Source organism: Balearica regulorum, chromosome 11 (genome assembly GCF_011004875.1).
Source record: "Balearica regulorum gibbericeps isolate bBalReg1 chromosome 11, bBalReg1.pri, whole genome shotgun sequence".
Lineage (NCBI taxonomy): Eukaryota > Metazoa > Chordata > Aves > Gruiformes > Gruidae > Balearica > Balearica regulorum.
In genome coordinates this window covers 12,385,524-12,403,365 of record NC_046194.1, presented here as the reverse complement: position 1 = coordinate 12,403,365, position 17,842 = coordinate 12,385,524, and the positions used below count along the sequence as shown (strand labels likewise).

Below are 17,842 nucleotides of genomic sequence, written 5' to 3'. Positions count from 1 at the left end.
ATAGGAGCTACTGGCATAAGACAGCAAAAAAAGGACTCAATTTCAGGGCTTTTATATCATATCATTTCTTCTTTATTCAGCAAACAGCCATTAGCTTCAGCAAGTTTTTTGTGACTGAGAAAGTATTGGATTTACTTTTCTGTTTGTGGTGGGTTGACCCTGGCTGAGGGCCAGGTGCCCACCAGAGCTGCTCTATCACTCCTCCTTAACTAGACAGGGCAGAAAAGGTGCAATGAAAAGCTTGTGGGTCGAGATAAGGACAGGGAGAGATCACTCACTAATTATCGTCACGAGCAAAACAGACTGAACTGAGAGAGGGAATTCATCTTATTTATTACTAAGCAAAACAGAGTAGAGGAATGAGAAATAAAATCAAATCTTAAAACACCTCCCCCCCACCCCTCCCATCTTCCTGGGCTCAACTTCACTCCCAGCTTCAACCTCCGCCCCCCTCAGCGGCACAGGGGGACGGGGAATGGGGGTCACGGTCAGTTGATCACACGTTGTTTCTGCCGCTTCTTCATCCTCACGGGGAGGACTCCTCTCATCGTTCCCCTGCTCCAACATGGAGTCCCTCTCACGGGACATAGTCCTTCACAAACTTCTCCAACGTGAGTCTCTCCCACGGGCTACAGTCCTTCACGAACTGCTCCAGCATGGTCTCTCCCACGGGGTGCAGACCTTCAGGAACAGACTGCTCCAGCGTGGGTCCCCCATGGGGTCACAAGTCCTGCCAGCAAACCTGCTGTGGCATGGGCTCCTCTCTCCATGGGTCCACAGGTCCTGCCAGGAGCTTGCTCCAGCGCGGGCTTCCCACGGGGTCACAGCCTCCTTCAGGTGTCTCCACCTGCTCCGGCGTGGGGTCCTCCACGGGCTGCAGGTGGAATCGCTACACCCCCTCATCCTTCCTCCATGGGCTGCAGGGGGACAGCCTGCTTCACCATGGTCTTCACCACGGGCTGCAGGGGAATCTTGCTCCGGCGCCTGGAGCACCTCCTCCCTCTCCTTCTGCACTGACCTTGGTGTCTGCAGATGTTCTTACATCTTCTCACTCCTCTCTCTGGCTGCAAAAGCTCTCTCTAACTGTTTTTCTCTTTCTTAAATATGTTATCACAGAGGCGCTGATTGGCTTGGCCTTGGCCAGCGGCGGGTCTGTCTTGGAGCCGGCTGGCATTGGGTCTATCAGACACAGGGGAAGCTTCTAGCAGCTTCTCACAGAAGCCACCCCTGTAGCCCCCCCCCCGCTACCAAAACCTTGCCACACAAACCCAACACACCATTCAGGGCTGGGCAGGTGCCAGGATGGCAGCATCACAAGGCTCTTGGGAATGAGGTTTTTGGAGAAAACAGAGTCATGGGATTTTTAAAATAAATTCAACACATCCTTCAGTTTAGCTGTCTCCCAAAGAATGGGGATGAAGGAAAGTCTGGACCTCCTTTTGCATATGCTCCTGCCCCCCTTAAATGTATGTCTAGGGCTTTGTAGGAGGTAAAGAGCCCCCTCAGAGATACCCAAAGATCAAGGCCTTTTGTCACATGTTGTATTGCACAGTACCAGAAGCTGTAGTGCATGGAGATCCTTTCCTTACCCAGCACAGATTGCTGCTGTGCAGATGTGTGTGAAGCTATCCTGGTGGGGCTCTGGGCAATAATGGACCAGCCTGATGCTGGCGATGTGGTTAGAGCTGGCCAGATGGCCATCTGGAAAGCATTGCCCACTGCACAGGACAGTGTGTCAGGGGCAAAGCAGGGCTCCTCTGGGTTTGCAGTTCAACAAACTCAGGATGGGATGTCTATCCTGGTGCATCTGATGATTGCCCTTCTCCCTGCTGCTTGTGGTGGGTTGACCCTGGCTGAGGGCCAGGTGCCCACCAGAGCCGCTCTATCACTCCCCTCTTTCATTAGACAGGGGAGAAAAGGTACAATGAAAAAAAACTTACGGGTCAAGATAAGGACAGGGAGAGATCATTCTCTAATTATCATCATGAGCAAAACAGACCGAACTTAGAGAGGGAATTCATCTTATTTATTACTAAGCAAAACAGAGTAGAGGAATGAGAAATAAAATCAAATCTTAAAAACACCTCCCCCCACCCCTCCCATCTTCCCAGGCTCAACTTCACTCCCGGCTTCAACCTCCGCCCCCCTCAGCGGCACAGGGGGATGGGGAGTGGGGGTTACGGTCAGTTCATCACGCGGTGTTTCTGCCGCTTCTTCATCCTCAGGGGGAGGACTCATCGTTCCCCTGCTCCGGCGTGGGGTCCCTCTCACGGGAGACAGTCCTTCACGGCCTTCTCCAACGTGAGTCTCCTCCACGGGGTGCAGACCTTCAGGAGCAGACTGCTCCAGCGTGGGTCCCCCATGGGGTCACAAGTCCTGTCAGCAAGCCTGCTCTGGCGTGGGCTCCTCTCTCTACGGATCCACAGGTCCTGCCAGGAGCTTGCTCCAGCGCGGGCTTCCCACGGGGTCACAGCCTCCTTCAGGTGTCTCCACCTGCTCCGGCGTGGGGTCCTCCACGGGCTGCAGGTGGAATCGCTACACCCCCTCATCCTTCCTCCATGGGCTGCAGGGGGACAGCCTGCTTCACCATGGTCTTCACCACGGGCTGCAGGGGAATCTTGCTCCGGCGCTTGGAGCACCTCCTCCCCCTCCTTCTGCACTGACCTTGGTGTCTGCAGATGTTCTTACATCTTCTCACTCCTCTCTCTGGCTGTAAAAGCGCTCTCTAACTGTTTTTCTCTTTCTTAAATATGTTATCACAGAGGCACTGATTGGCTTGGCCTTGGCCAGCGGCGGGTCCATCTTGGAGCCAGCTGGCATTGGGTCTATCAGACACAGGGGAAGCTTCTAGCAGCTTCTCACAGAAGCCACCCCTGTAGCCCCCCCGCTACCAAAACCTTGCCACGCAAAACCAACACACTGCTGAAGGAAATGCCTGCTCAGGACCACACAGGGTCTTTTGAATGGGGGCTCAGAAAGGAAGATGCAAGAGCACAGTCCTGCGTGGTCCAGGACTGTGCATCAGGCTGAGGCGCAGAGACCAAGTCCTACCTGGCTCTGCCACTCATAGGCACTCATACCTTAATTCCCCTCTAAAATAGTAACTCCCTTAAGTGCTTTGAAACCTCCTCTCAGGAAAGGACTGGAAGGAGACTCATGTTTTATGTCCAGGTGGCACATTCTCTGTTCTCCCCCATGCCCAGGAGCATGTACATGTGTCCTTCTCAAAGGAAGGACCAGGAACATGAAGCCAATCTCAGCCCCACACAGCTGACATCCAGCAAAGTGCGAATCCAGAAGAGGCATGCTCTGTCCTGCTGACTAGGGAGTGAGTTTGGAACTCCACCAGATTTCCCCTGGACTGGCAGGACTGCCCAGGTGATCCCTTGCAGGCTCAGTCTAGACTGGTATATTGCCATGCAGTTTGACTCCTGAGACATAACCTACTCCTTTACCTTGTACCAGCCAATATCCTTGAGGGATCAGTTCTGCTGATGTGCAATTAGAGGCATGTCTCTTGCTGTTTATCCTGCTATGAAAGCCAACTTCTCTTAGTCAAGGCTTACATTTATAGATGAAGTTGCTTTGGTTGAACAGCAACTCTGACACATGCATCCAGCAAAATTACACCTGTGTGACAATATTTATAGCTCCTGGAGAGAGCCTCTTTATCACTGACCTGAGCTTCAAGGTGTCACGCACCAGCTGTAGCTGAGCGCCCAGAGATTTCCTTTAGTCACGGCACAGCCTTCTCATGGATTGGTGCAACGTCATGGTGCAAACATCTGATCACTGACTCAGGCCTTGGCACCCGGGTGACAAGATGGCCTTTGCAACCACAGCACAAAATTGCATTTCTTTATTCCCCTCTTTCTGGCTGCTGAGGAGGGGACAGGATTACTGATCCCTGTGCCTCTTCCCTGCTACTCTGACTGCCTTAGAGGGCATGGGGAACGCAGTTTTATTATGTAGCCCTGCCTCTGCAGTCTTGTTTGTGGAATTCCTAGAAGATCCAAGCAGTCCACAAAAGCCCAGCTAGGCCCTCAAAGCTCTGGTGTCAGACCCGAGTACAACGAACTGGAAATTGTGTATGGATTTACATAAGGCACAGACAAACACTCAGCTGCTGCAGCAATCTCTGGATATACTCTCTGACTTGAATTGTTTGGGGCACATAGATAATCTTAGCCTTCAAGCATATGAAAATAGTGAAAGCTTAATGCTGTGCCGATGTGATTCAACTTTGTGAATCCAGGCTTTAAAGAGCTCTCCTGCTCTTCACAGGGACTATCAGAGTGGCATGTTGAGGCTTTGTGGTTATTGTCAGAGTTGTTCGAGACAATATGTACTCAAGTTAGACACTTAAAGGATGTTTTCTTTAACTGCCAGGCTGATGCATTCAGCTGCATGCCCAAAGACTTTGCCTCAAGAACTTGTATTGCTAAAGACAATGTGAAGTCCTTAGCGGCAGTGCACGAGCATTTGGGACGGAAGGTCGGTGAACCTCTGGGTGAGGCAGAGGCAGAACAGGAGGGAAAGCTAAGTACAAAGGCACTCAGGACATGTGCAGTCCTACCAGGGCTGTTGAACTCCAGATAACAAGTCCTATACCTACTGCACCACGCTCAGGGGTTTGAGCTTCCCAGGCTGCTTTTTGAAATCACAGAGCTTCGCAGTGTCTCTCCCAGCAAAGGCTTTGAGTTGTCTTTACCGACTGGGTTTTTTTAAACCTCAGGCAACTTTTGAGAGCTGTAGGCAGGAGCTTGTAGAACCCTTCCACATGATGGAGGTGCAACCATCATTCTCCTTTCTGCAAGAGCAGCAGCTGGGACATCCCAGCACCAGCTCCTCTGGATAATATGAACAGGTAGCTATTTGGCTGCATCCCACTTCAGGGCTGATCCTAGCCAACAACATAAATGGACCTGAGCAGACCAAAGACAGACTGCTAACCACACAAGCAGATGAACAGACAAGATGAAATTTGCACAGCCTGGTTTTCCCTGCTTTACAGATTCCAGAGTGGATCCAAAGGCAGAAATGATCTATTTTCCAGACTTGTTTTTTTGCAGGCATACTTTCGTAAGGACGCTGTCCCAGGAGGGAGAAATCTTTAGAGATCACTTTATCTGTGTTTCTGCCATTATAGGCTGAAATCTCCAGGGGCTGGGGGAGTATGCAAAGTGAATTCAGTGCTTTCAGATCCAGCACAAGGATCCTAAAAGCAATTTGGCTTTCAAGCTCAAACCCCAGCAATTAAACCTAACCTAGATTCTCACACAGCCTAAACCGTAAACACTATTCAGTCTGACTTGGTTATTAATGAATCTCCTAGAGGAGAAATCAGGACAAAACTCAAGCAATATCCCTGGCATAAACAAAGTCAGTTCTGCTATGCAGGGTGCTGTCATGTCTTTGTACCACACGTACACCAAGGGATTATTACATTTGCGTCCCAGAAATTGGACTGAGACTTTCACTCATCCTGCAGCATAACGCAGGTAACAACAGGGACTCTAATGACACATCAAAGGCTTTGCTAAGCTCCTGGTAACCATGAGAACGAAGCTGAAGTGGTTTGTTGTACCTTCAGCCCTGGGAGAGGTATGTTTAGCCTGATCCATGCTTCTTGCCATTGTGTTGAGCAGTTCAAAGGACTTCCCGTGATTTTAAAGAGAAAAACATGGTTTCTCTCCTGGATGTTCCACTTTTGGTGCCATTGTGCCAGCAAAGTGAAGAGAAAACATGAGGAGTTTGGGGTTTGATTTCAAGACAGTTCTGCGTAAGTTATTGCCAGCGCCTGGGACAGATGAGCCAAAGGATACAACAGCTGGATTATGTGATTGCTGGCAGCTTGGCTATTTTTCACTTGCTGTTTAGACTTTATAATGACATTTCAGGGCTCAGATGTCTGGACCTGAACAGGGCACCAAAGTAATGAAGCAAACTTCTGTGGCTAGCTGGCCATAAGCTCCCTTGCACAGGGTAAGGTGCAAAGATGAGAATTTCTGCAACAGGGTCTTTTACCCAAATGCTGCAGAGGCAGTGGTAATTGTCTGGGAACTGAGATACATTCCTCTTAGTCTGACATTTTAACATTTCATTAGGCAAAGCATATGGTGCTGAGGAGTCCTTTGGCAGCAACAGGAGGTGGCAGGTAAGGCCAGTCAGGGGGGAGCAGAAAAGGAATGTGGGCACTCTCTTGAGCAGTGATTGATTCCACAGCTCACCTAAATACTCTGCTAATTAGCACTCTGAAAGATGAGTGTGTGCAAAAGAGGCTGCAGGAGGTGGGTAAAAGATGGCCAAGGGATGCAGGGGACAGAGGTGTGAGTAGGAACAAGCAGAAGTGCATGCACTCTGGATGTAGGGAGAGCATCTCGGGGAGCCAGCAAACCCTGGCAAGCGTGGGGGCAAAGTGAGGAGCTTATAGGCAAGGGAGAACACCTGGGAGGAGAGAATGCCTGTATTGTCTCCCCCTTTGGCAGGGAAGCTGACTCCCTTCGTGTGTTATCTGTGAATGTGCTGACTTCTGGCTGGCTGAAGTTGCTGAACCAGTTGCTGCACTGGAATGATATGGCATTTTCTTTTTTATTCAATTTCAGGAAACTGAAAAGCTCCTGCAGTTGCAGGTGGAGAAGTGGCAAATTAGGTTGCTTTTTCAGTGGTTTGTTGATGGATTTATTGTGTTGTTGTTTACTGGCTCAGCTAATAAAACACACTTTAGATTTAAAATGTGACTGCTGCATTCCCAAACACCTGCAGAGTCATCCAGCATCCATATAAAGTTGTGTCCTTCCCTTGACAACACTTACTCTTGTTGGTAAGTAAGTGGCGAGAGGGCAAGAAGGTATGACCAAGGCCAGCTTGTGCCCACCTGGTCTCTGCTGCCATCCCGGCCCCCTCTGAGGCTCTTTCTGGCTGCTCTAAATGGCACTCAACCACCAGACCCACAATCTGCAGTCCTTTGAGTTGTTCAGCCTTCTTCATAGTGGCTGTTGATCACAGCCAAGACTTGCAAACAGTACAGTGGATAAAAAAGGCTTTTCTGGTTTTTTGGGGGGAGTTCAGGATACTTCAGAAGGAAAGCACTGATCAGAGGAGAGGTCCTTTAGAAAAGCCGACTTTGGGAACACCTAGCTAAGAGCCTTTTGAAATAATAAAGTGATTAGTAAAGCCAATGAAGGAATAGGAAGGTAAAAAGGAAAAGTCTTGTGTAACCTGCTGACGGAGCCAGGGGAAATGCATCAACATATCCTTTACACAAGTGACAGTGACAAATATTAGAAGCAAAAAGTCCATTTCAGTTGGAAAGGACACAGAAAGTATTGAATGGTAAGATCTGTGAGGACGTGCTTGACAAGCTTGCCAACCCTGAAGCTCCCCAAGGGAATTTTGAGCTGGCAGAATAAAGCATCACAAAAGAAACAAGAGGAGCAAGGCTGTTGAGTCCACACCTTGCTGCCAAGTTTTCATACCTGCTTCTTGAAATCCTAATCTTCATCCAGATTATGAAAGAGAGGCATCAGAGCAAATGAGCAATTTGTTTGTGGTGGCCTTTGAGTGTCCAGAAGAAAATCATTCCAACAATGTGCTTGTAGGTTTGTCAAAATCACTATCAGTCTTTCCATTGACTTCAATGAGTCTTGGTTTAAATCCTAAATATCAGGTGTCTCATGTAAAACAGGTACATTCAGTCCAGAGGTGAAGAGATCAGCAAGTCAGAAAGAATGATTTGTTTCCAAAGAAGTTATATTGGTCACACAGTGGTTCTTGGCTGAGAAAGCCAAGCTGGGGCCAGACTTAATGCAAGCAGGACAGTAATCCTGACCTCTTTGTCAGCAGAATGATTGCTACAAGGACATAGCGGTCACTATGCGCGTACATGGATTCATAAAGGATTGGCAGACTCAAGAGTAGAAATGTCCTTGGTCTCTGGTGCACTCAGTCACCTGGTACAGCCTCTGAATCATGGAAGCCATAATCCACCGGCTGCTGGGAGATGACAGCAAGGTGTGGTTTGCTCTGAATTCACCCAGGTTTCATAATTCCCTAAATATCCACTGGCCTCCTCTGCCGGAGGTGGAGTCAGCCTGCATAGACCCAATAAACCCGCTGTCATTAACCTGGCCAGAGTATGGAGCATTGTATCAAGGGCTGTGAGCCCTTGGGACCCAACAGTGAAGGATGACTCAGGGCTTCAGTGCAAGTAGTCCCCATGGGGTGTACAGGGACCATGTCCTGCTGATGCTGAATAGCTAAGAGCTCTTTACCAGGACCGAACCTGACCTGATTGTGGGAGCTGCTTTTATAGGGGTTTTTTCCCCCGTGGGGTAGCTCCTGGGGCACAGTGGGACAGATGTGCCCAGTGGAAACAGGACAGTGGTACTGAAAAACAGCAGAAATGAGTATATGCTGCTATTGCATGAAGGAGCAGGGAGGTACCACTGAAACGCTGTGGGGCTTGGTTCAGAAGGTCTGCAGGACACTCACTGCTTTCCTTTGCTAGCTCATACAAGAATTAGGCGTAGACTTCCCCATGGTGCAATCTGCTCTGTGGCACTGTGACCCCAGTGACCACTGCAAAAGGGTCACGTGCCTCACCTCCTAGACATTCCCAAAGGCTGGGTTAAATGGGTTTTAAACCCCTTCTGCAGGTGCTGCAGGGGCTCCAGGTCTGCAGGAGGCTTTGGCCACCTAGCCCTGTCCCATCAAAATTACAGCAGCTTCCAGCTCTGTAACTTCAAGAAGCCCCTCCACTTCTTGATTTAACGCCCCTGCCTGTTTCTCATGGGGATGCCAGCTTTCCTAGACCCTCTAAAAGAAGCAGATGAGGCTGGACATGGGTTTGATATCACGAGGTTCATTTCCTCACCTGGCAGAGCAAAATTTGCAGCCAGTAGAGAGTTAATTTCTGGCACAGCTGGGGCTGCTCTCACAGCTGACATGGAGCAACTGTGGGGTAATTTGCTGCTACTCTGTCCCTTGCTTGCAGGTGTCTGCCTGTCACAGCACCATCTGCCATCCGCAGCCACCATTGCTGCAGCCTCAGAGATCCCCTGCCACCTCCAAGCCACAGTGATTTTGCTTTGTTTCTCCCACAGGGGTTTTAGAGCAATTTGTGAAGTGCTTGGTTTTGTCCACCAAGAAGTAACCTTTATTTTTCTTTTCTTTTCTTTCCTTTTTTTTTCTTTGCTTTTTGCAAACAAGATCTGAACCCTTTATTTTTTTTGGAGTTTGTTTTGCATTTGGCTAAGCCTCAATATATCCTATGAAGAATAACTTACCTGACTGGTTTTCCAGCTGAAGAAAAATATCTTAATAGAAGCTTTCCACTTCTTGACCTGAGTTTTCTAGAAGCTACCTTCAGCCATAGGTCTGTGCGCTTGCCCTTTGTATCAACCTGTTGCTCCTGTCATGGTTTATTTGTTATTTTGCTGAGCCATCAGAAGTGGGTCCTTTTTTCTACAAATGGTTCTTTCAGAGAAGATTGTATTAGATGTCTCCTGGGAAGCCGTCTGTCCTGTCTCCACCTCCTAGGCTGCAGGCTTTGCAGTGCTTCAGGAAGGGACATGAGCTTAGAGCTGCCTTTTTTAGAGTCTTTTATAAGGGATCCTTTTATGCCCGGTCCCAGGTTCTGCAGCACACTGCTTTTATGCTTGTGCCTCCCTCACAAAACTGCTTCCTGACGATGTATCCTATTGAGATTTGGTGGATGTGTAAAGTGCACGAGTTGTCCTGCACCCACATACCCCCCCAAGACAGCCCCAGGACACGCAGTTCTGCATCTGCCCGCAGCATCCTCTGCAGGGCCACCAGCGAGGGAAGAGCCAAGGAGGTGGGATAAGATGCCCCACATGCACAGGGGTGTGTTGTACCCTGGTGCAACACCTGCGCCTTCATGGCTCTGACTTTGTTCACAAGCCCAGTAGTGCTGTGGTTTCCTGACTGAACAATCTGACTGAACAATCTGCCAGCCCTCAGCTCCTTCCAGACCACTGGGAAGAACAGGCCAAGTTCCCTGGAAGCCCTTTCCCTCTGCTTTCCAGCATGGTCCATGAGATGTTCCCTGGCTCCAGGCATTAATGAGCTCTTTGTGCACAGTGCATAAGCAAATGTAAGTCCTGGGCTTTGTCAGATTTTCTGATTGCACTGAGTGGATAAAGATGAACCTAGTGAATAGAGTTGAGTTTATACAATGGGAAAGGTGGCCAGATCTGTGTGCCTGCTGTTCTCTCCACAGCTGATGGTCTTCTGCCTGGAGATCCAGAGGTTAGTGACTACATCGAGGCCTTTGTCACCTCTGATGGATGCAGGGCAAAGACACCGTGGCAGAAGGGCCAGGTGGGAACCTCCACAGCTGTATGTTCCTGATCATGCCCTCTGTTTTGTCTTGTAGGCTAACGATTCATGCAGAGTGCCCCATGCACCTGGAGGACTTCCCAATGGATGTGCATGCTTGCCCACTGAAATTTGGGAGCTGTAAGTACCCTGACCAGCCTCTGCAAGGAGGTGGGTACAGAGCTAAAGAACAGTCCTTTGTGTGGCTAGTGTTTTCCAGTACTGTAGTGACTGTGTTATTAATTATTGCTAATGATAATGTGACTAAGAGTTTGTTTCTGGTATCTCATACATGCATTTCATACCATTGTCAGAAATGGGCAGCAAGCAAATCTGTGGTCAGTTCAAGCTCACAGGATTGGTTAGACACCTATGGGTTTGCTGTAAGTTTATTAAGGCAGTGGGAAGAGCAGCTTCCCATTGCCCTCCCTGCCTTCAGTGGGCAGTGCTACCTTTTCAGCCCTGCCTCAGCAGGACCGGCATTGGTAGAAAACTCAGAGATGCTTTTGCTGCATCATAAAGTGATCCTGGGGGGACAGATTTGGGAAGACAGCAGTGATGTCTAATACTAGGTGTCCTGTCCGGCTTCCCTACATCACTCCTTCCAACCTGGGCAGAGCCTGAAATCTCTGGTTGCTCTGGCTCCATTCTCCAATGGAACTTACAAACCCCTTGCTCCTCTTCAGTCTGTCAGGCAGGCTGCTGTCAAGTAAAAGGCTTGGAAACTCTGGGAATCTCAGTCCCAACACTCAAGAGTCTGGGTTTTGGGAAGATTTGCAGGCTGCTGGTGAGCTGAAAGCTGTTCCCCACCTCCCAGGCTTGCAGCTGCTCATTTGCCTGGGCTTTCCGTACCCTGCATAGGAACAAATTCCCTCTTCTGTCCCATATGAAAATTTCTTTTGGTTTTGTTCCTAAAGCGAGTAGGAACCAAATTCCAAGCCACTGGTTCACCATAACGTGGAAATAAATTTCCTAGTCCCACTCTGCCTAGAATTTCCTCCAGGTCCAACAAACTGAATACCACTCTCAGTCTATGTTTGTGTTAGATGGAAGAGTAGCCCACCTCCAACTAAAGAATGAACCCCCACCAGTAATCTCCCTTTGGACTCTAAGAAAACAGAGAAATCACAACCTTTCTAAACTGATACTTCTTTCCTGTAGCCATTTGGGAGTTATCTAAGAGAAAGTTGAAAAAGTTTGATTGACACCAGAAGAAATCATGTTTATCATGTGCATCTGCTCCTCTGCCTCATGACAAAATGCATCCATGAAACTCATTGCCACAAGACCTCACTAAGGCCAGCAAAATAGCAAGTCTTAGAGAAGGATGAACTATGAATGTTAATTGACCTTGTGAGGAGGGACATAAAATCTCATACCTCGGGCCTAAACTCTGGGATTATTACAAGACTTGCAGGAAGGCAGATTACTCCACATTTAATTGCTTATAATGTTTCTTGGTGAGGAAGAGAGATTAATGTGCATATTTCTGCTGGAACACCCTTTGGGGTTCTTCTGGGTATTTTTACTGATTTGGCATCTGAATGATGAGAGTTTTGACACAAGCAGCTCAGAGAGCTGCCCCTGATTAACATTAGCATGGCTCTTTCTAAAGCAGCCATCTGCATAGTATCTGAGCTCACCTCTCCTGTGCTGGAGTAGGATTAAACTAGCGTTTGCACCAAAAAGCCATCAACAGCTGGAAGCTGCTCATTTGCAAGAAGCTTAGAGTGAGTCAGATTTTTAAGTATGGCAATGTTAAGGTCAGACACACGCTGTTCAAAGGATAGCTGAATTTGCCTCAGTGACCACCTTCCAGTGATCCCCACAACCTGAATGGCTCATCAGTGGCCTCCTGTCCCTGTGCCACCATGGCAGCCACCCAAAGAGGGAAGGCATAGAGCTTGCAGGAGAAGTAACGGCATCAGGCATTTCAGATAGCTTCAACTGCCCACCTATGTCATTTCTTGGACAAAGTGCAGTGAAGGTGATGGCTTTACCTATCACCATGCTCCCTAGAAGATGGACATACGCAGCAGAGAAGTGTTTCTAAGCCAGTCATAGGACATTTGTACAGCAGCTGTCTGAGACTAGGCTAGCAGAAGATGTTGCTGAAGTTACCAGTTCCACTAAATGTCAAAGAGCTGTCCTTGTTTGGATTGGACTAGACTGCATTGCAAACAAGGCATTGAGCAGAACCAAAACAGCTTCATGGCATATGTTCTAAGCATCCACGTCATGCCTATGTAACACCAGATACGCTTCTGTCCCAGGTGACCAGATATGTAGACAACCGCATTTTCAGGGATGATGGTAATGAAACTGTGGGCAAGTTTCCTTTGTAGACCGAGTGGCAGTGGGTGAACCATGGCTGCTAGAGCAGAAGGTGCTTCCCTTCAAGGCGGCAGAGCATTGGCAGAGCTGTACAAAGCTAAGCCTGAAGGAGGATGGAGGTCTCCAGAAGCATGTTGAGAGGTGGAAGGAGGGGTTGGAAAAGCAGAGTGTTTCACATTGGATGAGAGGTGCCAGCCTTCATCAGAAGTGCTTAGGCAGCACGCTGGTGTGCTGAGAAATGTTGACTGATCATCAAAATGATTCCCCCCACTTTGCATAGTGCCTGCTTAGTATGTAACAGGTTTGCCAAAACCTACGGTGCAGGGATAACAGTGATTGTTTTAAAAAGATCAGAGAAATCTGGTTGTCTCAGGACACAATCTTCCACAAAGCAGGAGCTGAGACAGTTCTGTAGTAGACCTGACCCATTGCTTGACCTGACCCCAGCCAAAGAATTCCTTAATGTCTTAATAGGAGAAGCTGGTGGTAAAAATTAATTAAAAACTTGTTTTAGTAAAGTTCATTCTTTCCTAAAAAACTGGTGCAGAGTGTGTGTGGACAGGAATATTGGACATTATGGGGAGAAGTATCTCCTAGTAGAGTCTGAAGAGACTCAATTTCTGGATACCATAGGACTGGCAAAACCAAGAGCATGCAGGTGCTGTTGGCAAAGGGAATGGCTGAGGACAAGGAGGGCTTTGGTCACAAAGGCTTGTGAAAGTGATGGTGACTGTGTGTGTTAGAGAGGTGTTTGCATATAAGGAGTTGGGTAGGTGGGATAGAGAGGGGGACTTGCAAGCCCCTGGAAGGATGCCCTACTCTGAGCTCTGTGCTACCCCATGCCACAGTCCAGTGGCACTTGCCTGCTGTTTCTCTCACAATGTGTGGGCAGGCTTTTCTCTCTCTGCCTGGTGGATTGGCCTGGAGGCTAGCAAACACAGGATCATGCAGGGAGAAAAGCATCTTGGTGGGAGGGCACCAAAGCTGAGAGGCTTGGAGAGAGTTGGTTCTGAGTGAGGGTAAAGATTTTTAACCTCTTCTCCATAACCTAAAATTCAACCCCATTTGCGTTTAGCCTTTCTCACCAGCTGCTGCCAGCATGACTCTCCCGGTCCCTGGCATGGCAGGGTTGTGGCCATCCTGCTGCCCTAGCAGCCTGCTGGTCTGGACACCTTCCTATCTTGTCTCTGCTTGGAGCCAGCCCTTGCAGTGTCAGCACGTCAAGGGGACAGTGTGTGTCTCAACAACAGTGCTCTGCCCCCTCTTCCAGCTCCCTTCTGAAAACCCCAGCTCCATTTGCTCATTTGATTTAACAGTTGCTGAACTGCCTTGGTCTCTGGCCATGCTTGGCTGTGCTCAGCCATGTGGCTCTGAGGAATGCACAGCAGGGATCAATTTGGCTAGAGGCTAATTTTGGTATATTTTAGGTCAGGCAGAAGCACAAACCTCATTCTTCTTTCTCCTCCACAGATGCCTACACAAAGACGGAAGTGATCTACACCTGGACACTAGGGAAGGATAAATCAGTGGAAGTAGCGAAGGGTGGATCTCGCCTGAACCAGTATGACCTGCTCGGCCATGTTGTTGGGACAGAAATGGTTCGATCCAGCACAGGTACTTGTGGGACCATGATGTGATGCATGGGCTGAGCACCACTGTCAGACGAGATGGACTCATGGGCTTTGAATGCCACAGTCTGACATAATTATAGAGGCGGTACCTGTGGGCAGTGAGCACCACAGTACTTCCCGAGCCACGTGTTGTTGGAGAGTATGTCTGGGAACATCTGGGAGCAGTCACCAAGGCAGTAAAGGGTTTAGCTTTTAGTGGTTTCCACTGAAAGAGCCTTATCGCCCATACCCTCTAGAAAACTAATTTCAGGCATCTAAAAATGATCTATTTTGTGGAAAATTTGCCCCACCTTGCCCAGATGGTTCTTGGTAATGTGGGTTCATTTGTCTTGGATCCCTTTCTAGTCCCTCAGGAGAGCATTGCGGGCAGGGGAGGCGAATGCAGCATGATATTGAGTGTGATTTTCACTGCATCTGCTTACACAAATATTATCATAGCTAATAGAAGATTACCCCAAACAAATGTTTCCTCTGATTAATGACCAATATTAACCATCTTTCTCTCCCATCTGCTGTTCCTCCCTTCCCCTCTGAATACAGGTACTGATAGCTTCTGTTATCTCATGTCTGTCTCTCTTCTTTCTTTTTTTTTCCTTTTCTTTTTTTTTTCTTCTGTATGCACCAGTAGTTCTCTCATTTGAGGATATTTCCCCTCTGGTGCACTTGATTTTAATAGTGTCTGTCTGTAACAACTCATATCACCTCCCTTGGGGAAATGTGGGGAGTCCAGGGAACTAAATGTCATAATATCTGGCCCATCTCTCTACTTAAGTTGTAGTAAAATGTACAGATGAATAATCTGAAGTGGCAAGAAAGCTGCTAAAGGCTCCTGTGTGTAATGATTTAGCAGAGCCACACTCACAACAAAAAGGCACAATAATCCAGCAAAATACCCAAAGCTTTGAGAAGAGGAATAGGGCATTGAGGGAAAGTAGGGACAGCTGCTTCTTTGGTTTACAGCCCAGACCTTTAATGACAGAACTTGCCCTGATTTTTGAGATGGTTACAGTGAGGAAAAGTGGAATATTTTCAGGATTGTCAGAGAAAATAAAATCCTTTGTCCTGAAAACCTACTGAAGCAATGTTAGGGTCTCTCTAGGCTTAAGGGATTTTACCCACAATGTGGCTCCCTAGGCTGGAGCAGAAAAGAGATGAGAGCTGGGTCAGGAGAGACCCCCCAGGGGCATCTTGTGCTTAGGGTGAAACAGGGAAAGCTTATTGCCCGGTTGTTTATTGGCATTGATTTGCTTTTGTCCCACAACCACTTTTTAGTGAACTAAAGAAGTCTGGAGAGAAGTGTTTTGAAAAGACAAATGCTATGTGGAAGTCACCCAGGCTACAGTGGGACACATGCCTGGCATGGCACAGCAGTTGTATGTGTGCAGTACATTCAAAGTCAGTGCTGACAGTGTGCTGCAGCATGCATCCCTCCATTGCATGGCTGTCAGGATGACCTGGAGTACTGTAAGCAACCAGGGCATGCCAGCCAGTTACAATATGACACACATGCTGCGATTCCATCTAAAACCTTGAAAGTTTGTTCAGGACAGATCTTGAGTGGTTTAAAGATGGATTAGTGGTCCATCCTGGAAAGCACCGGTGGCTTAGCATCTCTAACCAGCTGTCTCTGCAGGGGAGTATGTCGTCATGACCACACACTTCCACCTCAAGAGGAAGATCGGGTACTTTGTGATCCAGACCTACCTACCCTGCATTATGACGGTCATCTTGTCCCAGGTCTCCTTCTGGCTTAACAGGGAGTCCGTTCCTGCTAGAACGGTTTTTGGTGAGTCTGGGAGCACGGGGGCATTCTCTCAGGTTGGGAAAAAAAGGCACCATAAATGACGGGAAATAGACTGAGCATCAGAGCTGGTCTTCTCCAGGCCTTGACCAGCATCAGTGAAGCTTCTGGCCATTTCCCAGAATAGCTCTCAGTGTCTTCCCAGTGCCCCTGTTTCCAGTGAATCACTACAAAAATACTCCTGTCCATGTTTGTGCATCAAGCCAAGCCATAAATGTTAACAGTAATGAAGGTATTGATCATCTAATTATATGCATTTGGCTCTGTCTGCTTATCTATATTGGCTTTTGGGTTAAGGAGAGGATAGGTACATGGGGAGGCATTTAAAGCTCTACCTTTGAAATTGCTAATGTGCCCCTGGTCAGAACTCCACATAAGTTCCTGGGCTGAGGCAGTATAACTGCATGGTAAATATATGTTTTGTATTTTCTTTATCTGGTTTCAGATCCTCTCTTTGAGGCGAAGTGTCAGGCTGGCATTGCACATATATTAATAGCTTTTACAAACGTTTAATAACAGAATTGCTTTGTGCTTTCCTGCCAATACCTTCAGTTCAGGATTTACACACACACACTCACAGACCAGGTGTGATGCTGCAGGATTGTGTTTCCCGGAAATGACAGTGCCCAGTAGATACCATTTAACAGAGAGTATATTGGACAAAAGTCACCAAGAAGAGAGGAGATATATGGTACCACCTGCTTGTGGTTTTGAATAAGACACAAAGTGATGTGGTTTCAAAGATCATGAAGCATTTTCTCTGTAGCAAGAGTCATGATAGAAATACTCCCACAAACCCAACAAGGCTGATTTCCTCCTTTCCAGACTCTCCACAGGCCCGGACCTTGTTCCAGTGCTGTGGACTGGAATGAGATGCAGGGAGGGTCACAGGTGGTTTTGCACCCTCCTAAAAGAACTAGAAGGGTATCATCATGGGTTTTGTGTTCACTGGGGCTTGTGAAATGTAGGTCATGAACAAGTTTTAAAATTTACAGTTGACCCCAGCTTCTCCCCATTAGCACCGGATTGCCTTCCCTTCCCTGTGAGGCGAATTCTACAGCAATCCCCAAGGTGGAGTGCAGCTGGGCAGTTAGTTTGGCCAGACTGGTTTGCATGATCTGAACTGCAAGAACTGTGTTTAACAGTGATAACAGGGGAAAAGAGGGGGTATGGCCCCTTAGCACCCACTTTTTGGTATTTTCATCCAACAGAATGGAAAAGGGGGGGGCTCAGACAGAAATCATGTGGAAAAATAGGACCAAGTCAGGCATATAGAGAGTCATCGATGAACGTTTCTCACTCACCTGTGAATCATTTGCAACTAAACCCCACAGAGTGCACACCCAGACCCCATGTCCTTCTGTGCCCCAGGTGGGCTCTTACATCTGCATCAGTTCTGGAGTATCTCTGCACTCCTGACACTAGGGTGAGCCCTTCTCTGAGGATATTTAATTCCCTTCTATGTTATCCTGAGATTTTCAGTTAGTCAGGTTTCCTTGAGTAGCAGCTCAGATTGAGCAGGAAAGAGCTGACTGAAAAATTAAAACCTACCTTTGTGAAAAATGTCTTTGCTCCCAAATTGCCTTGCTTTCCTATTAAGAAAATAATGAGAACTCCAATTGTTTATTCCTTTTTTTTTTTGCCCTTCAGAAATTATTGTCAACAATATTATTGAAACTCTTCAATTACCAGGAGTATGGCTTAAGGGAAGTGAAAATTTGTCAATATTTTTATA

At 47.8% G+C, this 17,842-nt stretch overlaps 1 protein-coding gene across 1 annotated transcript in view; it reads left to right on the top strand.

Annotated features, from left to right (window-relative positions):
• Nucleotides 1-17,842, top strand: part of LOC104639917 (gamma-aminobutyric acid receptor subunit alpha-3) — a 90,520-nt gene that overhangs the window by 55,398 nt on the left and 17,280 nt on the right. The window contains exons 6-8 of the mRNA XM_075763418.1: nt 10,400-10,482; nt 14,146-14,289; nt 15,940-16,092. Coding sequence (XP_075619533.1) covers nt 10,400-10,482; nt 14,146-14,289; nt 15,940-16,092 — 380 coding nt within the window. The remainder of the gene's footprint in view (nt 1-10,399; nt 10,483-14,145; nt 14,290-15,939; nt 16,093-17,842) is intronic.